At 35.7% G+C, this 25,043-nt stretch overlaps 1 protein-coding gene across 1 annotated transcript in view; it reads left to right on the forward strand.

Annotated features, from left to right (window-relative positions):
- The window catches only part of CLVS2 (clavesin 2), a gene marked incomplete at its 3' end in the record, with an annotated part of 65,608 nt that extends 51,907 nt beyond the window's left edge, over window positions 1-13,701 (forward strand). Inside the window, exons 3-5 of the mRNA XM_081250961.1 lie at window positions 275-385; window positions 6,183-6,403; window positions 13,614-13,701. Coding sequence (XP_081107087.1) covers window positions 275-385; window positions 6,183-6,403; window positions 13,614-13,701 — 420 coding nt within the window. The remainder of the gene's footprint in view (window positions 1-274; window positions 386-6,182; window positions 6,404-13,613) is intronic.
- Between the last annotated feature and the right edge of the window lie 11,342 nt (window positions 13,702-25,043).

The raw sequence follows: 25,043 nt of genomic DNA on the forward strand, positions 1-25,043 counted from the left end.
CAGGCTTAAAACGTGGCACTCCTAAAAATGCTGAAATTCCTATCGACAACCTATTCTTGAGAAAGATGTGCTTTATTACATATTGCTTCAGTTTCTGTATGAAAGTTACAGTGATTAATTGCAGTAAGCTTCTTCCTTCTTTCTTCTCCTTAGCTATACAGATAATCATTTAAGCGTACGGAATAACAAATTTGTATACCATATGGCCTTCCCTAAACCTTCTCAGTGTTTTAAAGCGTGTTTTGATTTTTTTTTCCCCGCCATGTTACTCTAGGATAGTTTCCCAGCACGATTTGGAGGAATTCATTTTGTCAACCAACCATGGTATATCCATGCCCTGTATACCGTGATCCGGCCTTTCCTGAAGGAGAAGACTCGGAAAAGGGTATTTGTTTGCTTCTTTGTTTTTTTATTTCCTTTCTGCTCCCCCATTCAATAAATTATGATGCATACTGTATGTATAACATGTGCTGTGGTAAAATGTGTTTCTGTATTGAATATAACTTCAAAAGATAACATAAAAGATATTTTACAAAATGTAAAAACTTGTGATTAATTCTGAACAGTGTATCTGTGAAAGAAATACTTAAAAACTAGCTCTCTTGCTTTTCCACAAATGGGGAGAACATTTTAGCACATTCATTATATATTAAAGCCTCAGTTTAAAAGTAAAAAAATATATACCATGTTACTATATTGTTATTGGTACACTTAATTTCAAGTAATATACAGGTAAAAGTTATAACTTTTTATGTTATAAATAAGCATTAGTTATTTCTCAATATGTATTACATTGAATATAGTGAATTTTGTGATCTCTAATATAATTTTGTAGTGATTGTCTTGATCAATCACATATTTTAGAAAGAATACTAATGTGTAGAAATTTTAATATCTCTTTAAATTACGTTACTTGAATTCCAAGATTCAGTTTTATCCAACAATGAGGATATTCAAAGTATGTTCCAAAATAATCATTTTTCTGAGAATAAGAATATTTATATAAATTATTTAATGCAGTGCATGGCACATTGTAAATACCGAACACATTTATCACTCTTGATAATATTTTAAAATGTATTTTAATGTACATTATTTCATTTTATCCTCCAAACATCTCTGAAAAGTAAGCTTAATAAGCATCATCTCCTATTTCAAAGCTGAGGAAAGTAAGTCTTAGGATGGATAAATAACTTGCTTATTCATTTACACAGCTGTAAAGTTGTAGAGTTAACATTTGAATCCAAATAGCTCTGCATTTAGAGATATTTTTACCACTGTGCTGTGACCAATTTTCAAATGATTAGTTCCACAGTAAAATATAGTTACTTCTAAATCCATATGGAAGATAATTTTCCATGTTTCTCATGAATGAGAAGGCACTTCAGGTATCTCAGTGCCATAAAAGCCTTACTGTGAGTGTGAAAGTGAAATCATTGTTAGTATGTGTTGGTGTCAAACATTTGTGAAGAGAGTTTTCTGTTTATGAATTTGTTGAATATGCTTTAGTAATTTAGGAGGAATAATTCTGTAAACAATTATAATTTATATTAGGAATTATTTCTACCACCAAGATTCATATTAATTTACATTTTATAATTTGGAAAAAGGTATTGATGTGCCTCAGAAAAAAACACTTTCAGCATTGTTTTATGAAGGGATGATCAGGTGATCCAAAATACCTGCTGGGGCTTTTAGCACAAATTGTACTAGTGAATGCTTTTGTAGTGTTCAAGCTATGCCACGTGTTGTTCTAAGTACTCTTGGTATGTTAATTCATTTAGTCCTTCCAAACAAAGCTATAGGGTAAGCATTGCTATCTTCCTCCTTTTATAGATGGGAAAATGAGGCATGGAAGGTGAAACCATTTGCTCTAAATCACAGCTAGGAGGTAGTAGAGCTGAAAATGTGGATGTATTGGGAAGACTGTTCCAGGTAGAGGGACTAGCAAAGGCAATGGTCCTTAGGTAGAAAGAGGCCTGGAATATTTGACAAACAGCAAGGACACCAGAAAAGCTGGAGACGAATGAGCTACTGGGGAGGATATTAGGGGACTGGATGGGCAGGAACATAGTGTGCCCACTCATAGAGGGTCTTGTACACTATTGTAAAGATCTGGGCTTTCAGTCAGAGTGAAATGAGGAGCACTTGAAAGACTTTGATTGCAGGAGTGACTGGTTGTGACATGATTTTGACATGATCTTGTTCTGTTGAAAAGACTGAAGTGTATCAAGTCTACAAAACAAGGAAAGCTCTAGGTTTGGGGGTTATTTGATGGAATTTGATGATTTTGACAATGCCTACAAGAATGCATTGCTAGCACTATTCCAGATGGAATTGAGGTATTTGAATTTTACCATTTTAATTAAAACTATATGACTTGGAAATTTTTGTATGAGAAAATAATTATAGATTGAAACACCTTTAATTTTTAAGTATATAATCAATGCACAATACAACGTTATTATATTTCCTTACTGGAATCCCAAGTGATTCAGCATTACAGTATTACTCAAACAACTTATAATACAGATGCTGTAAATCTATGTTCTGAAAAACTGGTAAAAGGAAACCTAGGAAAGAGTCGTGAATCCTCTTTTACAGTAGACATTTAACTCTTCATTTTCTTAAATTAAATCAGACTTTGAGTTTCCAACACACTGGGCTGATGGAAATGTCAACCTTAGGTGTCACAGGGGTCCCTTCTTCTCAAAATTTCACCAGTGTCTGGAATCTTTCATGTAGAGCCTAACTTCCCATCCATCATGGCCACTTTTGACATGCTCACTGTTCAAGCTAGTATTAGTTCCTTGAATTAAGGTCTGCTTCTGCTCCAGCAGAAGGAGATGCTTCAGCATCTTTACTGAAGCCAGAACCCAATGGCTAGGTTTCAATCCACTACCCTAGTGCACTCTTCAGCTGTGGGTCCTGCCACACCCCAAGAGCTGGCAGGAAACAGGTTTGTCACAAATTTCCACTTCTTCCTCATTCGTTGGCTTGCTATTATATTCCTTGCTAATTCTTAAAAATATTCTACCCTCTTTCTACCATAATTATGGTCAGCTACCATAATCTCTTCAATGGCACGGTTTAGGAAAATAAAATTTTAAATTTTTTTAAATTAAAAAATTCAGCCTAAGTATAATTGTAAGGTAATCTGAGGCAAAGGAGACCCAAAGAACCAGACTTCTTGCATGAAATGGATGAAGAAAAAATATACACGGGGAGAATATAGTAAAACTTCAACAAATGATGAGACAAATGTGTGCATGGCATATTCCAGCAGGGTGTGAGTAGTAGGAGATGTGCTCACAGAAAGAGTTCATAGAGGATCTTATAAGACTTACTCTAAGAGAAAGAAGAAGCCAGTGGGGGATTATGAGCAGACTAATGTGACCCGACGGATGTTTTAACATGGTCATTCTGTCTGCTGTGTTGAGAATAGAGTGTTGGTGGCAAGAGTGGAAGTCGGGAGAGCAGTTAGGAGGCAGTAACACAGTGTGAAGGATGATGGGAGTTGAGTTAGGGTTGTAAGGGTGGAGTTGTTCAGATGTTTGAATTCAGGATAGATTTTGGAGGTAGTACCAAAAGAATTTACTGACAACTTAGATTATGAGAGAAGTAAAAGATGAGTCAAATGTTTTGGCCTGAGAAACTAGAAGCATATTTGTATGAATAACTGACATTGAAAATAGGGAGGAGTTGATTTGGGGGAGAGAATTATAAGTTCAATCTTGGATATGTTAAGTTCCAGGTTCCCATTTACCATTTAAGTGGAGGTGTGACATAGAGAGTAGAAATACCAATATGGAGTTCAAAAGAGAGGTTTGGATTCAAAATATAAATTTTCAGTGTATGGACAATACTTAAAGCCACTAGACTGAATGACATCACCAAGGAGTGAGTATAGTTAGAAAAGAGAATAAATCCAAGAACTGAAGCCTGGAGCTCTCTGATGTTAAGATGCTGGGGAGGTGATGAATAACCAGCAAAAGAGTCTGAAAAAAACGTCTATCAAATAGAAGGAAACCAAGAGATCCTGGGAGAAATTGTTTCAATGAGGAGAGCCATCTACTATATCCAGTGCTGCTGAGAGTTTAAGAAAAATAAGGACAGAGAATTATTGGACACTGAATTTAGCAGTGAGAAGGATCTTGACAAGAGCTATTTTCATGCAATGGTGGGAGGCAAAGTCTATTTGGATTCGATTCAGGAAAAATGGGACAAAAGTACTTGGACAATGAATATAGATGACTCCTTTGATGAGTTTTGCAATGAAAGGAAGGAGAAAAATAGGATAATAACTGTAGGTAAGGTCAAGAGAGGTTTTATGCATCTGTATGGGGGTGAAGGGAAGAGTAGAGTTGGCATGTTTGTTCTTTGATGGGAAAGATACAGAAGAGGAGGAAATTTGATGATGTGAGAGAGACAAGAGAGAATTGTTTGGGAAATATAACTGAGTGGAAGAGAGAATGAATTCTAGTGCACAGGTGGAGGGGTTGGCCTTTGTAGAATTTATTCTTCCATTGTGCTGGGAGCAAAGGCAAAGCATATGGACACAGATGCTAGTGGGTGGGTCTCATCTGGTTGCCCTATTTTTTCAGAGAAAGAGGAAACAAGGCCAAAGCTGAAAGTGATGTTGAGGGAGGAGGGAACAGGGTGTTAGTGAAAAGAGAAGTAGTGTGAATTCCACTTACTTTTCTAAGGATTTATTACCATAACTCTTGCATGACTTGAAAGATAAGGTTTCTGACATGAAGTAGTACCTCTAATGAAATAAAGGTTGTATACCTAATAAAGTAGGGATTTCAGGTGCTAGAACTTAATTTTCCCAGGAAAATTATAGGAGAGAGAGAGAGAGAGAGAGAGAGAGAGAGAGAGAGAGAGAGAGTGTGTGTTTTCCTGTTGTGCTCTGTAAGTAGGAAGGGGAAGGTGTAAAATTTGCAATTAACCTGATTTAACTTGGGGCAGACAGTATCTTCTACATCTGTAAGCCCCACATTATGTATTCCACCAGCCACTTGCTGTGATCATTTTGGCCAGTGACCCGCTCTCAGGTGCTTTTATTCTCTTCCACAATTTGTTGAAATTATTTGTTGACTGGTGACTCCCATTCCTCTCATTTTATTTGATATAGACTAGTCTTTGTTTCCCAGTATATTTACTTCTGTGGATTCTAAAAGTATGGAAAGCAAGATGAATGTCTTAGCCTGTTTATCTTGAACCTGAAGTATGAGATTTCTAAGCCACTTATAAATTATAATCTTTAAATAAATATATAAGTTTATATGAGGTGACAAGAGTACTTTATCAGAGAAGACTGATCTGAGTCTTGAGATTGAAATGAAAGAAGAGGAAAGAGGTAGCAATTTATGGAGAAACAAATCTTGAGTATGTAGCTTAAATAATTCTCCAGTTTAACAAAAAGCTCTATGTAGACAATGATAAGAATAATTAACAGATGCACACAGCTTTACAGTTTCAACTCATTATTCCATTTCTGATTTGAATGATAACCATGGAAATCTCTAGCAGAGAAGATGCTGGCAACATTATAGAACTTGGTCCTTTGGGATGTGAAACTTCAGTCAACCTTTCATTGTGATGATGCTAATCTACTTTTATTTACATCACATACTTTGTATTATAAAACAGTAATTTAGTGGTTACAGTATTCTTATTTTTACTGAAGATAAAGAGAAAGCCATACTGGTGACAGCTTTTGGGATTAATAACTTGAATGGGCTCAGCAGTTGTTGAGTCCTTATGAGAAGAGTCTTTTAACAGCATTCATTATGCATGTCATCAGCTTTGTACAGCTAACACCAGGATAATGTGCAGATCAACGTGCACATTAGATTCTGCTCATGTTCCCAGCTATGAAGCAGGAAACTAAATTTCTTGTTCCAGTTCTTTAAACCAATAACCATCTGACCTTCTAGAAGCTCCTTAAAATCCCTGAGCCTCAGGATTTTTATATGAATTATTAGGATTACAGAACCAGCCTTCCTGTTTCACAGAGTAGATGAGGGGCTTAAATATTTAAACAGACATGGGAAACTTTTGCTTTGGCTTTGCTATCCTCAATCCTCCATCCCCCCACCTCCCTCCCAGTTCCCAAAATCTGGGTGATATTTATTCTCCTCTGTGTGTTTTCTCCCACCCTCCTCTTGCATTTGTAGATATTTTTGCACGGTAACAACCTGAACAGTCTACACCAACTAATTCATCCTGAGATTTTGCCCTCTGAGTTTGGAGGAATGCTCCCCCCTTATGATATGGGAACCTGGGCAAGAACACTGCTAGACCACGAGTATGATGACGACAGTGAGTACAATGTGGACTCCTACAGCATGCCTGTGAAGGAGGTAGAGAAGGAACTCTCCCCGAAGTCCATGAAGAGGTATGCTGGAGGTCGCTGGGAAGTGGGCTGGGCCAGGGTGGGGACACCTGATACAACTCCAGATTTTATATTTTTCTGAAGTAGATATTTGGTGACATTTTAAAGCCTTTCATGCTCCTGTGATTGGATGTCTAAGGAGTTTCAAGTCAAAGATAAATTCATTCAAGGTAACCTCAACTCAGTGTTGCTCCAAATTCACAATCTAGCTGGCCCCTTAGAAGTCAGCCAATCCAGTGGCTTTTCAAACTGTTCTTTAAGGTTCTGGTTGAGTGTCTCAGGGCAAGCAGGTAGGGGGTGGGGACAGTGCCCATCTCCACTGCAATGAGACTGACTATCTAAACAAATTTTTGAACTTCTGAGTAAGATTTCATTTGAAGGAATGGATCCATAGAGTGCACACATACACACTTCAAACACTAACATTCAAAGCTTACGTTCTTTTTTCAGCATCTCTGCCAAGTTTCTGTCTAGTCATTCCTTGGGCAAAACACTGTATTTCCCTGCAGCTTTAATCCTTACAGAATTCATTGTTGAGTCAGAATCTGATTTCCTGCTTTGACTCTCATAGTGTTATTAGGCCTGTTTTCTTTCAGTCAGTGGGTATTTATTCAACACATGCTCTGTAATAAAAACTTTCCTAGGCGTTTTGTATCCAATATGGGTAAAACATATGTCGAGGGCAGGGGGGTTGCCAGACATACATTCTGTAGCACACCAGAAGAGTTTGCATTCTGTAGCACACCAGAAGACATCTAATTCTTATGCTACCCCTGGCCACACCAGCCCAGGGTTCATTTGGATCACAAATATTATTTCTTGGTTCATTTCCTATCCTGGAAATATAGGAACCACAGCTCCTACAAGTCTCTCTTCACCTAATTCAGGGAGGACACAAGGGCATCTCCCATGTCATTGCAAACACTATCTTGCATCCTTCTCTGAGGAAAGCCTTAGGGTCATTTGGTCACCACTGACTCATGCAGTGGCATCTTTGAGACTGGCCTCTTTTATTTGCTGCTGCAGCTTCTGCTGTTCTTGGGGGGTGGAGTGTGATGCCTTTCTCTCCCCAGGCTGCTCCACAACTCCTTGGAGAGAACAGAAAGGCCAGGAACATCTTCAGCTTTAATTTCTCCACTAATTGACAAGCTTATCTTTAAATCAAGTTTGGGCTTTTCAACTCCCTCCTCTTAAAACAAGGCTTCCTAATTTGAGTTATATGCTCTTCTCACCAAAGGGGTTCATTGATGGACTCTCAAAGTGGTCTGTAAAGTGATAAAAGTTGTATTCAAAACTGTGTGTGTATATGTTTGAATGTATGTATGTATATATAGATATATAAATGTATATATAGTGGATTTTTTTTCTGGAGAGAAGGCATATTTCATCAAACTCTCAAAGTTGTCTAAGACAAAAATGGTTAAAAGTCATTGCCTAAGAATAGGTTCCTGCTGATAAAAATTAAAATTCTAACAGTGATAATTGTTACAATCTACCATTTTTATTATTTATTATTTTTTTATTTTACTGTTGGCAGAAGTCAGAGGTTTTTTTTTTTTTTTGGCGGTACGCGGGCCTCTCACTGTTGTGGCCTCTCCCATTGCGGAGCACAGGCTCCAGACGCGCAGGCTCAGCGGCCATGGCTCACGGGCCCAGCTGCTCCGCTGCATGTGGGATCTTCCCGGACTGGGGCACAAACCTGTGTCCCCTGCATCGGCAGGTGGACTCTCAACCACTGCGCCACCAGGGAAGCCCACAACCTACCATTTTTAATAAACTTCTCATGAGCTAGGCCCTTACTAGGTACCTTTTTTGGTAACATTCACTTATTTAATTCTCACAGCAACCTTGTTAAACAGATATTCGTATCCCCAAAGTCACATAGTTTATATGTAATGGAACAAGGTTCCAATCCATGAGGTACGGAGTCTTTCATGTTCTTGATATAAATCTTGTCTACTCTTCTGTGACAGCATGACACAGAGTGCCCTTACTGTAGAACTGAGCTACAGGAGGATTTGGAGACTGCTCTCATAGGTGTCCCTTAGTCTTTTCCTTTGCCAGCTAGCAATGCTCATTTCCTTTAGTCCCTCCTTCTGTGACTTGTTAACTAATGTGGTCCCCTCCTCTGAGCACACCTCTCTCCATATCCTCTACAGCCTTAGCTGCATCCCCATCACCTACACTTCCTCCAAAACGTCCTACCTGCTCTCTTTGCCTCCACCTTTACCCTGCTCCCCTACCTTCCATTTATTATATTATCCATGTGGCAATCAAAATAATATTTTAAAAATGTAAATCAGATCACTTCACTTCTCTGCTTTGAATTTTTAAGTGACTGCTGATTATACAATGAATACAATCAACTCCATATCGAGACTTACAGTATGCTGCATGATCTGATCCTGCCTACCTCTCTCCTCTCAGTTTATTTACCTTTTCTCTCCTCCCCTACCTTTCAGACACAACATCCTTCTTTATTCTCCTTCAGCCTCCCCAGCTTGTTCCTATCCAAGGGTCTTTATTCTGGTCACCTCTGGCTGGAATATTCTTTTCCTCTATCTTCCAATGGCTGGCCCCAATCAAAGGTCATCTCCTCAAGAGGGTCTTTTGGTCTTCCTCAGTCACCAGGTCTTAATCAGCTCTACTTCTTACTCATTCTAGCCACTTCCTATCAATCACCTTCTTCATTTTCTTCATAGTTCATTATTAGTCAGTGAAATGATTGATTTTATTTAGTTATTTATCCCCCTGTCCTGCAATGTAAGCTTCAGGGAGACTTTAGTGGCTTTGTCTATCCTGTTCTCTTCTGAATCCTCAGTGCCTGGAGTGGAGCCTGGCACACAAACCATGCTCACTAGGCACCAGTTAAATGAATGAAGGAGTCCTCTGCTGTCTGTCAGTGGCCCCTTTTAGGTGCAGTGTTTAGAATTTTAGAGGTGACATCTAACGTTATCATTACTTGCATAGAGGTTCCAGAATTCTGGCTTTGCAGTGTAGACCTCTTTGGCTTCCTTTAGTTGCTGTTGTTGTCACTGTTGCTGCCGTTCAGGCAGCCAAGGCACATTGCTGACTCATACTGAACCCCTTAAAACTGGTCTCTTTACTTATAGATCCTTATCCTCATAATTCTTTATTTCTGTGTTTAGCTTTTTCCTCCAAGCACATTATTTTAATTGACATCACCTTGTTAGATTTGGTTCAGGCGATCCACCTTTTGAAGTCTTTTTGGATCCTGATTTTCTTCTCCAATTAATTAGGACATTTTGTCCCCTGAAGACTTGGCTTACAGCATGGTGACCTCCCCAACCCTGAGTTTCTTGCTTCTGACATGGGCTGATTGAAATTTCAGACATCCTTTGTTTGGTGTAGGTTTTGTATCATATGAAGCTTATATGGTTCTATTTGAAAACTCCTGAAGAATGAGATCAGGAAAGTTGTTTCACTTTATTTTTATCTTCTCTCTGGCAGGGGATGGCAGTTCCCCATCAAGGATGGGAGAAAATTGTTTCTAGGTTCCACCCTTCCTCCATCTCCTTTTCCAGTTTTATATCATTCTTAGATTGAGAGGGGAAAAATCATTCCTTCACCAAAGAGTTGTAGATAACTGTTCCTTTGGGTGAATTTAGCTACGTGTATAGCTAGAAGATTATGTTCTTCTGTGTAAATTTGTGGAGAGATAGTATAATCATGTGAAAGAATACAAACTTCACTAGAGAATGGGTTCCTTAAACTCGGGGAATGTCTTGTACCTTATGCCTCTAGGACCCAGGATAGTGTCTGGCACACAACAGTTTCAGTGAGCATCAACACTAATGTTGTCATGGTAATATGCACTTCCATTTTATTAAATAATATTCAACACCTATTGTTACTACATGCCAAACCCTACCTAATGCTTTGTATACATCAACTCCTTTGCTTTTTCTAAACAACTAATAAGGTAATACTACACCCATCTTATTGATGAGGAGACCCAGATACAGAGAAGGTAAGTAACTTCTACATTTCACATAGCTACAAAGCTACAATGCTAATGTTGGAACACAGGTAATAGTATTCTCTAAGTTATTTCCTTAACCACTACCATATGCTATCTGCCAGAATTAATGCTGGGGGTTATGCATGCATTATTGCACTTGATCCTCAATATGTCTGTATGATGTAGGTATTATTTTCCCCATTTCACAGATAAGGGAACAAAATCTTAGGAAGTTTAAACAGCCTTCCCTTGGTCACAGAATTAATAAATAGCAGAAGGTGGAATTGGAATCCATTTCTGTCTAAAATCTAGTCTCTTAAACACTAAGGTATAGCACAATATTGTAGATACATAATAAATGAACAAATGATACCTGGATAATTAAGGTTAAACTATAGGTTTTCATGAGGAAAAAAAGTTATTCATTGAAAGACAGTAGAGGTTGGAGACTGCTAAGATGTATTATGAATTAATGTTAGGTAACTTCCTCTATTGCAGTTGAAACAGACCAATTTATTAGCAGTTATGATCCTGCACAAATAACCCTGTTGTTTTGTAAAAGAGAGCAAAAAAGAAAATCTAGACTAAAACAACAGTACACTTGGGGCAATTAAATATCAAAAAAATCTTAATCAGAAATTGTTTCTGCCTGGCTTGCTTTATTGAGGAATTGTTCTGCATATTGAGCCAGCAACGTTCATCATCCAACAATTCTGACACGTGTAGTGCATGTTAAAAGCAAACTAGGACATATATACACTACCAAACATAAAACAGATAGCTAGTGGGAAGCAGCCGCAGAGCACAGGGAGATCAGCTCGGTGCTTTGTGACCACCCTAGAGGAGTGGGATAAGGAGGGTGGGAGGGAAGGAGACGCAAGAGGGAAGAGATATGGGGACATATGTATATGCATAACTGATTCACTTTGTTATAAAGCAGAAACTAACACACCATTGTAAAGCAATTATACTCCAATAAAGATGTTTAAACAAAAAGCAAACTAGGAACTTAATCCCAGGTTGGATAGTGCACTGTAATTTAAACTATTTTATTAAAATTGCCATATCCTCTAATAATTTTATTTTATTTAAAATTTTTTTAAACATCTTTATTGGAGTATAATTGCTTTACAATGGTGTGTTAGTCTCTGCTGTATAACAAAGTGAATCAGCTATACATATACATATGTCCCCATATCTCCTCCCTCTTGCGTTTCCCTCCCCCCCTCCCTATCCCACCCCTCTAGGTGGTCACAAAGCACCGAGTTGATCTCCCTTTGCTACGTGACTGCTTCCCACTAGCTATCTATTTTACATTTGGTAGTAAAAGTAGTCAAGGAACATAAGGATTTAAAAGATGTGTGTGCATGTGTATGTGTATTTGTATGATGTGTGTTTTCATAGAACATTATGACAAATGCTTATATTGTAGACTCTGTGCTGTCTGAAGAGCTTTGGTGTGTACTTAATGAATATTATTAGGATATGCCTCAACATTTATATATTTAACTTTGTGAGAATTTTAAAATAAATGTTTTTGTGAAGAATTTCTTTCTCCACAGGATAAATTGCTTTATCTTCATCACTCTTCACTTTGAATGCTTGATACCCATCTTCTTTCAGTATGGAAACTATTTATTGGATAAAAGTTAAGACATTGAAATCCTACTGTGTAACAGACTCTGTGACACGCATGGTGTTCACAGCAAGGAGAGAAACTGATAAAGTCCCTGCTCATGGAATTTATAGTCTAGTGGGTACTCATTGTCAAGTAACGCTCTAGTGCAGGACATTAAATGAACCCCTGTATATTTTAGCATGGATTCATCTTGGGAAACCAATTATTTCAGTTGAGTCTAAGAAAAATAGTGTTACAGGTCTAATTATTAAGTGCTTTGTGCAATTGTCAATTGTGTTAAAATGTATTTTATTCATGTACTTTTTTCTAAGATAAATTATCATTTCTCCTTCTCCTTCTCTCTCTCTCTGTCTCTTTCTCTCTCCTGCACACACATAGACACACACACACACACACACACACACACACCTCACATTCAACTGCAGTCAGTCTCCATTCTGACATATGCATCTAATACCTATTATTGAGGTAAAATAGTGAAAATGACTTAGGAAATAAACCTCCTTATTTTAAAGTTCTCACCTTCCTTTTCATTCTCTCTTTAGAAATGAATTTAAGTTTATTTAAATGAAGGAGTCAATTTATCAGTTAATTCTGTCATTAGTTTTGCTTTGATAATTAGTTACATTGCTGTTCTTTTCCATTAGCATGTGTGGTTGTATTTAGCTTATAGTCTTTCTTTTTGAAAATTAATGAGGTCTGCGAAGAGACATATTGCCACAGCAATAGCCAAATGGTTGGCTATTGCAGCAGCAGGGGAAAAATTCATTATGGAGGAGAATTTAAAAGGGCAGCTGCTTCTTTAATGCCATAGCCAGTAAGATGGCAGCTTCCTGCCACCACAGTAGCACTTTTCATTGACTTTCCTCCTTCCAAGTTTTATGTTGTTTCCTAGTGAGGAACTGAGATATAATTCCCACCTGCTATCAAAGGCATGTGTAAGGGGTTTTCACATTATTTGCTTTCCTAATCATAAAGTGCTGCTGACTAAACAAGAGGGGTTTCTACTTTTCTTAAAGTTTTCAAGAGTAGGATTGATTTTATTCAGATGTCCTAGTGGAAAATTTAACAAAACTCATATTGAAATATTGATTTTTTCCTAATGTTCTCATTAAATATAAAAAATGATGGTTAAAAATGCACATTCCTGTTGAAGTCATTTCATAGAGCCCTTTCAGACAGGAATCAAGGCTCCTTTTATTTCTACTTCTTTTCTTATAACAATAAGTTCACTGTAATAATTCTCCCATTTGGTGATCTCTTGGAATACATCAGTCCTGTACTAGAAATTCTCAGACTCAAAGAAAAGTCTCTTGCTTGACTGTAAAGAAGAGAACTTAAGCCTATTATTGTGTATTTAGAATCCTCTGCTGTGCATTATTCTATTCAGAGGCCAGAGGGGATTGTTTCCTTTGATGTAAAACATCACCATAAATGTATCTCTCTAAATGTGCAGCATTCTCAGTTCATTAGTCTCTTGATGTAGAAGAAGTTAATCCGCATCCATGAGAGAAGTAATAAAGGAGAAAAGACAGGGAAGAGAACGTGATTGTTTGGCAGTAATGTACTGATATTGGCTTTATCATTTCTAGATCCCAATCAGTTGTGGATCCTACAGTGCTAAAACGCATGGATAAAAATGAGGAAGAAAACATGCAACCTTTGCTCTCTCTGGACTGATAACTTCTCTACCCTCCCCATGGATTAGAAATGGAAGGTACTTTTTTCAGCACCAGGGCCAGGGCTGTGGAGGAATTACCAGCTGGAAATTTATTTATTCACGTTAATGTAGCATAATATATAAGACATCAGGCTTTCCCATTTGCCTGAACCATGGGTGCCCTGGTCTGGATTTTTTTTAACAAGTCAATAATTTATTCTGTAAGTGCCAAGTTCTTTGTAAATACAATGTACTCTTCACGTCAAGTTTGTAAATTTTGGTAGTAACTTAAATTGGAAGATTGGCTTATGAGTCTATGCCAGTGATATGAACTATAACAAGAACAGAAAAGACACATAAACAATCAAAGATAATTAAATGTAGCCCTGTTTCCTATGAAGCCATATTTCAGCTATCATAGTGATTGTTTTGTTGTTTTTCTCTGAAACTCTGTTCTACTCAAATGTACATTTAATGGGCACAGGGAACTAGATGATTCTAGGAAATTATTATGATAAGTGTATTAACTGTCTAGTGATTTTCAGTTCACAGAAAACGTACCCTGGTGACTATCACTGGCCTTGCATTTGGGAGACAAGAAATGGCAAATGACCTGGTAAACTCAACACTTGAACTCTTCTATGTTGTTTAATTCCTGGAGTCTTGTGAAAAAATATGTTCCCCAAATTAAGATGTGGAATTCTGAAAGAGAGTGGATTCTGTTTAAACTGCTGTCTTCACAATATGTCCTTTAGTCCAGACCCCATTTTATCCCTGTCTGATGTACTCTAAGAAACTTTTTCCCCCAAAACCCTTTGATCAAGAAAAAGAGAACTCATACATGAATAGTATTTGACAGCTAATTTTGAACATAAAAGTTGCCAAGTACCAATAAGGGGCTAATTTCTAATTCTTGTGCACTGGTTGAAAAAATATATATATTCACACACACGTATATATTTTTACTGAGCTCTAATAAATCCTCAATGTGACAGGCTTACAAAATAAATCACACATATTCAATGGTCTTAGAGATGTTATAGATTACTGTATGCAATGCTAACTCTGGAAAACCACTTCCATTAAAGTTAATGAAAATGAGGTATTGTAAAACAGACTTTCAATGAACTTATTTAAGGGAATTCAATTTAATTTGTAATGCAATCTTGACTCTGCCATTTTAGTGAAATATATTTTTTCTTCAAAAAAACAACAGGTATCAACAAAGGCAGTAGGCAGTATCAGGTGATAGCGAGTAATATTGTTTTCCCCAAATTCAAGTTAATTTTCCTAATGATCCAGTAAGTACACATTTTCTTCTCAGAAAAGATTTTAAGAGCATATTGCATCCAGGAGAGATAATGAAATCTTCTGAGGGCATCTGAGACACTATATTATAGTATAAATCTAGATTTGGAATCCTTATGTTAAAGTTTTCACTTCATAAAAATTCTGCAATGATAGCACATTTTAAAAAATTTAACTTTAAATTTCAAATTCTAGTGTGAAAAAGCAAGATTTTTACCACCTTTTCAGAGTGGTAATTTTTGAGACTGAGGATTTAACATTAAACTATTCTTTTGAAAGAAAAATATCTCAAGGAACTTTTGGAAACCAACAGAAATAAAGGCATGTAGCAGCCTTCATATACTTCTTAGTCAAAAGCTTTAAAAAGTCCAGTTCTAATTCTACAGCTAAGAATCTTAAAATCAAGATCAGTACATGATTCTGCAGTGTCACCAATGGACTGTCTAGTATTTGTAAAAATATATAAATATACATAAAAAATATGAACAAAAGATACCTTAAAAATGCTGACCTCCAATCAAATGCAGAAAAATAATGACTGTTGGTCCTTTGCTCCACCCATAAATATTACAGAGATTGGAATGCATTGGAATAAAAAGCCACAGCAACTCTTAATCTAAGAACCTAACCAATGGTGTTCTTTTTTTTGCCAACTTGACATACATTTTTTAGCGTTGGGCTTTATATACTATACAAGCAAGTGTTAGACAATATGATGCATTGGAATAAAATGGAAACAAAGTAAGTACAGAAGGCCAGTCAACTTTGCATTTTCATGAGTTTCATTTGATATGCACCATTTATTGCCAATTTTCAGAATTCTACCAGCTTCAGAAGTCAACCAGCATAGCCAGCTTATTTTTCCCCCTGTCATAGGCTAGTGTCATATACAAAAATAACTTGGAAGGCATATTTTATGTGTATACCTACCCACTTATAAGTATCATTCACACTCTCTCCCTACCCCACATTTGGAAACTGCATTGGCATTGCTGCTTGACTGCTCTTCTTCAAATGAGCAATTGAGAGTTGGCTGGATTGTGTAAAATATTTTTAAATGAATGAACAAATTACAACAATTATGTGTTTTGAAATTGCTGTATCTAGTTCGGTCTGCCTATGTCTTTTCAGTCTGGAAAAAATTTTTCCAGTAATGTTTTTGAAGCTGCTTAGAGAACATTTGATCAACTTCATGAATTTTCCCCTCAGCACCAGCTAACTAACACTGTTTAGGAATTTTCTTTTTCCTCATGTGACTTTCTGTGTTATGTAGCTATGTCTACTGTTACATAACATAGTAAATAAACACCCTTATATTCTTTCAATTTCATTGAGATAGTACATCCCCACTCACACACACACACGAACACTAGGCTGTTTGCTCTAATGATTTGCCTCTCTATTTTGAGAGCTATGCTTTTCTTTTTCAGTTATCTTGTTACTTAAAATTTGTAGGCATCAAAAAATTACCACGTTTGATTTGGAATAGGCCCATAATTCATTTACTTCCCTCACTTAGCCTGCCTTACCTTCTATTTCTTGTATCATTTCTTTTCTCCAGTGTTTCAGGGGCAGCTGCTTCCAAAGCTGGTTTAAAAATAAGTAACTTCCTTATGTTGTCAGTGATATTTGCACACATTTTTGACTGATATTTTAAAAGGAAGAGATTATCATAAAAATATATTCTAAGAAATATGAAGAAGCGCCTCTTTAAAAATGGAACAAAGCAGTGATACTAGAATATGGATTCTATTTGGTCTCTCTTCCAAAAAGTAAATACATGCATCTATTATATTATAAGGGTGAAATATAGCTATAATTTGAAGAAGGATACTTGAGGTCTTGCTTTGACTATTCTCGTATAGTATTGTCTTTATTGTGTAAGTTCGATACAGTAACTTCAACATGTTTCTGACAAACATGGCACTATGCTAAAACAATATACAAATATTAAATTGAGTGTTGCAAGCAAGTTTTTGAAGTGCATGCATGATTACTTTTATTTCATTAATAGTTTGCATAAGTGTAGACAGAGACATTCCTTAAGTGTTTTCATATAAAATGCTTGTTTACTTTACAGTACTGAAAGTTCATACATTCATAAGCAAGAAAGCCAAGCAGCTGGGTTCTCTTTAATATTAACTAGGTCACATTGTTAAATTAAACATTTGAAGTTTCCGTAATATTTCTGAGGGAACAGAGGTCCCTCTAATGCATCAAGATAATGCAGAATTGTTTTAAACATCAAGAAACATGTTTACTACTCTTCACAAAAAGAAACTTTTAGAGCTATGGCAGTGTGTCTTCAGGAACAGACTTCCTTTTCATCTACAAATAACCCAAAAGCGTATGGATATGCTTATGGTCCTTTAAAGTTATATCAAGAAAACCTGCTGAAAGGTGGTACAATCTTATGTTATTTTATGTAAGCGTCTAGCTGGTTTGGTTGGTTAATAATTTCTTTTGCTTCTTATTTGGTGTGTATTTATTAATGATTACTTGAAAAATTGCCGCCAGTTATATGAGGACATTTCAGAATGACTTTCAACACAAAATAAAAGGAGCAGAACTCTGGCACGATGTGTGAACTTTCAGATATGGTATTTACATTTTTTGCATTAATCAGCTAATAGGGAAATGTTCCATTTTATATGTGCTATATAGCTATATAGCCTAAGAATTAGTGATACATTTTAAATTTATGAGGCTGTTAGATCATGTAAGAATCAGCAGATTATCTAAAATATATTGGAACAAATGTGGAGGATTGGCTAAATATCCATTGTGTGTGTAATTATCTTTAGTAGTGAAAAGGATTTTGTTTTGCTTTGTTTTAGTTGAAAAAACTGTTTTCCAATATGTTATTGGAACTAGTTAGCACTATTACTATTTGAAAGGGAGAAAATAATAAATACATAAGGAGGCTTGGCTTTGAAACATTATTATATCACTTTAATGGCTTAAAGCATATAATTTTTTTCATGAATTGAAGTTTTTATTTAGTAAATATCCATAGATTAGCCCGGCACATGGACATAATACTATGGAACTTATTCTGTGCTGAGCGTGGGAATTTATTCCCCTATACTGTAAAAGAAAAATATGAAATAGCAATGCACTGGACTGAAACACTTAAGTTGTACTATTTTTTTTAAAGGAGTGCAAATGATACTGTTGAAATTAAAAATAATTAGAAAACAAATAAGCATAGGTCTTAAATACAATAAATGCACTTTTATAGTAAATAGTGGACATTGTTACAATTCAGAAGGTGTTTGGTCAGTCAGTATTTGACTTAGTTTCAAATTTCATGCAAATATTTTTTTCCTTAATGATATCAATGCATTTATTCTGTCAAAATTAGTTCTTGTGGTGAATGAGAGGGACCTAGATAAGAAGTGAACAAACCCTAAACCATATTAAAAAATTGCAATGCATTATAATTGGTTATATATAACAGAGGTTCAAAGCTTTGTCTTGTTCTTAATTCAGTTTTTCAGTTTTCATATTTGTGTAAAATATAAATAAAACTCCCCAAACTAAGTAGTTTTGTTTTCAAAACAGACTAAATAAGATGTCTAAGAGGTAATTATACAGTCTTTGATATGAATATTGAGCACACTGTTTACTATTTGGCTCAACTACCTTTGACCTTTTGAGGGAATTGTTTATTCCAATACAATATTACAAATGGTATAACATAATTTTGAATAAATATACATTTTTGCCTTAAAAAAGCCTTTATTTTGCATATAGTAGATGTAGAATTTTGTAGTATGGATCTTTGCATCTGTGAAATGGAGATTTCTAAAATGTTATCTAAAAATGGGCAACAGTAACTATATTTTGAGAGAAATTGTAGTTAGCTATTTTGGTTAGGACACCTGAAATTTTCTGATACTTGTATGTTTGGGGCTAAAGGGAAAAACAATTCATTTCATCAAAATTACATTTTCAATAGTCTATAACTTCTAGACAAGCCTTCAAAGGAGAGCTTGAAAGAAGAAGTAAGTTAATTTTTAAGTTGCATGGAGCAATGGGAATGATCAATAAGTAAAATAACTCACATTTTCACATTTTCATGTAATGTTATTGGATTAGACAAGGAACTAAATTCAGAAATTTGAATTATAAAAAACATTGATTTAAATTCTATAAAAATAATTAAGTAAAATTAAAAAATATTAAGTAAAAAAAAAAAAATTTAGCCTGACTTGAAAAAAATGCTTACTTAATAAATACACACTTGTATCTTCTGCGAGTTTTCCTCACCTGTGGATGAAAAAACATCTATGGAGGGGCAAGAGACCCCTAACTAGAATCCTCTATAATTGATTTCATGACTTTCTTTAGCTCAAATGCAGATGATTTTCCCGTGCACAGCTTTTGAGGTTATCAAGTCTCGTTATTGCCGCCTCTTTCTAAAGCTCTGTCAGGAGGAACCCAAGTTTCTAGCAGCCACTGCAGAAGCATCCTGAGTAGGAATAAAACAAGGGCAACCAGACAATACACAAAAAGCCAGAGATATGGTCTGCACTCCTTGTCACTTAAAAGTGCATTAAACTGTATTACTAATTCTAAATACAGAAAATGATTTCAAAATGTCAAGACTTTCTGATATCAAGAGTTAAACATTCTTAGCCCAAGAACAGAGGCCACAGGGACATGATGGGTAGGGCTCTGGTGTGTAGTCTGTCTGCACACAGCAGCACCACCTAAACCCTTATCTCTAGGTATCACTTTTCTCTAAAAATAAAATATGATCTTATTCCCTTTTTCCTAACTGGAAACATAAAAGTATCAGTTGGAAACTGTAAATGCTTAGTTGTCTTTTAAGAAAAAAATGCTATGTTATACCCATATAAACACAACTCACTCAGTTGCATAGGACTGAAATATTTGCATCCTGATTTATAAATCCTTCCTAAAAATTTAAAAACATATATAATAAGACTTTATTGCTAGAAAATTATTAAATGTTCTTTGTATCTGGGATTCGTGGGGAAGACTGGTAATATCCTTTCTGTTGAATTCATATATCTAAACATTTTATTTGGATGTTTAACGGACATCTCACATTTAACATTTACAAAACCAAACTTCTCTATCCTGAACCTGTTTCCTCTTTATAACTTTACCATCTCACTAAGAGTCAACCCTAACCTTCTAGTTTCTAGGGCTTAAAACTTTACAGTCATCATATCCCTCCTCTCTTGATCTCAAAACCACATCCAATCTGCTAGCTCATACTTTTAGCTCCTTTTCAAAGTATAGTATCCGCACTCTGACCACTTCTCTAACCTTCATCATCAGTACCTTGCTCCAAGATTTCATTTTCCACCTGGAATAGTTTAATAATCTGAAAACTAGTCTCCTTGTTTCTGCCCTTGCCCCCTAGAATCAATTTATGACATGTTAGTGAGGGTGAGCTCAGATGATTTCATTCTTCTCAAAACTCTCTGCAAGAGTGAAAACCACAGTCCTTATAACGATGGTTGAGGATTGATATGAAGTTTGTAAGCACCAGTATCGCAGAAGAGCATATTTTCTGATTGGGCTGGCATCTTTACCTGTACGATGCAAATGTAATTGTTGACTAATTTCTTGCTTCTAAAGTTCTAGACACTATACCCTCTCACCCCTGACCTTGACTTTTCTTAGATCATCTCTTAAGCTTTCATCTACTCTTTATTGTTTTGCTAAACAGTCAGCCTTGCGCTTCCAGGAAATTGCCAAGCATTCCTCCACTTCAGAACTTTTACTCTCTGTTCCTTCTTCCTCTTTCCCCCAGATATCCCCGTAGCTTATTCCCTCATCTCCTTCAGATCTTTGCTCAAATGACACCTTCTTAGAACTCTCTGGATTTCCCTATTTAAAATCACATGGCCCTGTGGTTCTTCACGTATTTTTTTCTGCTTTATTTCTTCTCCATAGCTTTTATCACCTTCTAATACATCATAAAGCTTATTTATTTTGTTCACTTTGCATTTTCCCCTAATGGAATATGAACTCCACACAGGCAGAGGTTTGTGTCTGTCTTGTTTACTGTTGTATTACCAGTGCCTTGAATAGTGACTGGAATTTAGTAGCAAATCCAAAATGACTGCATGAATATCTTAAGTTGTTTCAGCAAGTTTTATATTAGCCAGTAGTATACATTTAAGGAGAGTCCTTTTTTTCTTAATAAGAAATATTTTTTTAAAACTCATCATCAAAGTAGGAATTTTTACCTCTCTGATGATGATGGAGTCACGAGCTGAGAATTCTCTTCCCCTTTCTCCCAAATCTGGTCTCTACTCCAGGGCCTAAATTTTACATAACTGTTTGAGCTTTATCTTTGGAAGTCATCCTAAGATCATTAGATGTTGTGTCTATATATTCATGGCTTATATTTACATCTAGAGAGACTACAAGATACCTCAGATGAAAAGTCATTTTGAGCTCAAAACCATAGTAAATTGTTCTTTGTTGATTATCCTAGTTAATTCCAATTTTTAAAAATTGCAGGAAGTTAAAAGACCGTAGTTCTTCCACTATAGAAGACAGATCAAGAGAATATGCCTATATACTTACTTTTACTGGAAAGGAGAGGGAAAAGAGCAGGAAGAAGGAAAGAGATTATGATCACCCTTTCTCTGAAACAATTATAAATGAGGAAGTTTTTTGGTGTTTCTAAGAGCTTCCCATGATCTAGAAATCTATATATTACAACTACTTAATCCATGAGCCCTCTTAACAGAAGTCCTATATCAAATGAGTCTTATATTTGATATCTTTATACATTTCTTATAGCCCTGACACCACATGACAGGAATTGATCAAACTCATATAGTCTAACTGGCTTTCCAACTTTCTCCCTTCTCTGTACTTTACTTGCAGGTATCATTTTCTGAACTTTACAATCACATTTTTTTTTGTCCTTAACTATCCCCATATTATTTTTTTTTACAATTTGGACACACCCATAATTTTAGTAACTGAATATCTTAGATATTGATTCTTGGTGTGACAAGTTTCTGACTTTTATCCTTTGCAGTTTATCTTTTTGTTCTTGTTAAACCTATGCTATTCCTTTTCCCCCACTATACTTTTGTGCCTTTCCCTACATTGTAATAATTCAATGCTCCAGTTTTATAATTTCCTACCAGGACTTCTATTAAGAAGATACTGAAAATAAAGGATTGACAGGTGGTACTGAAGAAGGAACTATAACTTGAAAAATAAGGATAGATGTTTGAAAGTGTTTTCAGGAGACAACCAGTCTTTAGTGACTTTGTGATGTATAGTATGTACATTAGTACTCAGTAATGATCATGTTTCTTGTCAGTTACATAAATATATTGCAATCAGGGTTAATGGATAGTTTGGAAAACCTTCTTCTATAGAGAAGAGATTAAATGGCTCTTGCTCAGAAACAAGGCAGGATTTTCTTGTATTTCTATCCTTGACAGTATTTGCCTCTGTGGCAACATTTTTTGCCAATCTTCAAGAATGTGTTTAGCATCACTTCAGAAATAAAGGATTCAAGCTCAAGTATGCACAGTACATGGAAGATACTGTAATTCATGTTATCTTTTACTCAATTTTATTTTTTTCATGAATTATTTTTATGATTGAATCCTAACAATATGTTCTTTGATAAATTTATTCATTATATCCACTTTTTAATGCACTTAGAAATTTTACAAAATAGGTCACTGTTTATTATATTCTTAAACCCATAGTATTCATGTTTCATTTAATGTCTAGATTATTCATGTCTGTTTATTTCTGAGGACAAATGGATTTCTGTTAAATAAAGTGTCGCTAAATGAAATTTCAGATTCTAAAATGTGGATGTGCGTATATGCCCTTTCAATCTTTTTGTCATAAGCTAAATTTCTGTAAATTTAGAAGACATCGTATCAAATAGCTATGAATAACTTTGTCATTAAAAATGGAGACATATGAAATTGGTGTTAGTATTTAGAAGTATAAAATATTTTTAAAGGGACTCTAAACATTTGTGGGCATATTGTAATGTTATTTTGAATTTATTGTTGACTTGATACAATATATTTGATGAGATTGTTATAAACAGCAAATCACTAGAAAGAACTTAGTGACTTCTGGAATGACAGAATGGTGATCCAAACCAGTGTCAGCTGTAAAGTCCTCCCCTTGAAGCAGTGGAATGGACTGGATGATGATTTCAGTTTATTTCATTTTTAACATTAACAAACATTAATTGAGCACTTTATCTGTCCCAGTTACTGTTCTAAGCTCCAGAGGTACAGGAGTAAACAAAACCAAGCCTTTGTCTTTATGAGAGTCTTATTCTGGTGGAGAAGACATGCAAAAAGTAGATAAGAAAAATTATATACTGTCAGGTAGTAGTGTAAGTACAATGAAGACTTATTAGTTTAATTTGTGTGACCTCTGGTACTCTGTTTTCTCACCTGTGAAATGGGACAATACTTTTACCCAAAACATGAGCTAGATCTTGTTATAAATCCTCTTGTTAATTTGGCCCCTTGCCTTTCATGGAAAAATACAATATAATCTATCATTATCCATGCTATTTGGGGGATGGCTATCAGGATTCTTCAGTTCATTTCTGCTCAGCACTGGCAGTGGTTGCCAGGGCTGCAGATGCCCACAGAAAATGAATCATACAACCTGCATTTCAGGGTCATCCAGAGGTACCAGCTCCTGCTCAGTTTTGTCCCTTTTAAGGTAAATTCCATACTGCTTTAATTCATTATATGTGAAAAGTAAACATCAATTTTCATCAGAAAGGAGACAAAAAGAACGAAAGATAAATGAGCGCTGATAGACTGCACAATTTCATCTTTCCATTTAATCTGTTATTTTCCCGCATCCACAGGGAGAACCACAAACCCATGGTTTTTCTGAAAAGGTTTGGGTGTATTCTATGTATCAGTATCACAGTTAAAGGGAGCTCCAACCATTGTAGATCCAGAGGTGTTAATTTAGGTAGAATTAAAAGGATTACTTCCTGCTGGTATGTGAAACTTAGAAGTTTTGCTTTTTATAAAGTAGTCACATTATAAAATACTCAGAGAAACTTGTGAGAAAGTTTGGACAAAGTACAAGACACCATGAATATAGATTATAACTCATCTAGGAGGAGCCGTGAGCAAATAAAAGTTTCACTTATGAAATAGAGAGAAAAACAGCAAATGACTTCCATCTTAGGGAAACATAGGGCTTCTCTATTTCTGTTCATACAGAAAAATCACTAAAGGAAAGTGTCTATATTAGGTCAGGCTAGATGCCATGTTAGTTAACTAATAGAAAAATTGAGTCTTCTTTCACATACTGACTTTCATAAAGGAATATTTCAGACCACCAACAATTGATTCATTAAATTTATGGCAAAAAAAACAGATAATTTTTACGATCATAATAAAACATTCTGTTTTTGAGAGCAGGAAAGTATTACCTATTTTGTGAGTTGATGTGTTTCTGAAGTCTTTATAAATTTATTTCCCTCATTGATTATATACTAAAGATTTTAGCCAGTCTCTAGAAAAAAAAGGTGGGTTTTTTTTTGGGGGGGCGGTATGCGGGCGTCTCACTGCTGTGGCATCTCCCGTTGCGGAGCACAGGCTCTGGACGTGCTGGCTCAGCGGCCATGGTTCATGGGCCCAGCCGCTCCACGGCATGTGGGATCTTCCCAGACCGGGGCACGAACCGGTGTCCCCTGCATCGGCAGGTGGACTCTCAACCACTGCGCCACCAGGGAAGCCCAAATAGTGGTTTTTATACAACTTACATACTAAAATGTATTTGAAAGCAATTTTTCTAGTGCAAAGAATTTTAAAACTTATTTTGCCACAGTTGCTCTTTTGACAGTTAATGGATATTATAAACATGTTTTAACAAACTTTTCTCAAAAATAGTAAAACAAATTATAGATATAATTCAAGACTTTTAAAAAATCTAAGAATCTATAGCATACATATTTTTAACTTGGAACGATTATGAGGATATTTGGTAATTATTCAATATATTTGATTAATGAAGACTGCCAAACAGACAGTTGTTAACA

This window comes from Mesoplodon bidens, assembly GCF_964165515.1.
Source record: "Mesoplodon bidens genome assembly, chromosome: 12".
Lineage (NCBI taxonomy): Eukaryota > Metazoa > Chordata > Mammalia > Artiodactyla > Ziphiidae > Mesoplodon > Mesoplodon bidens.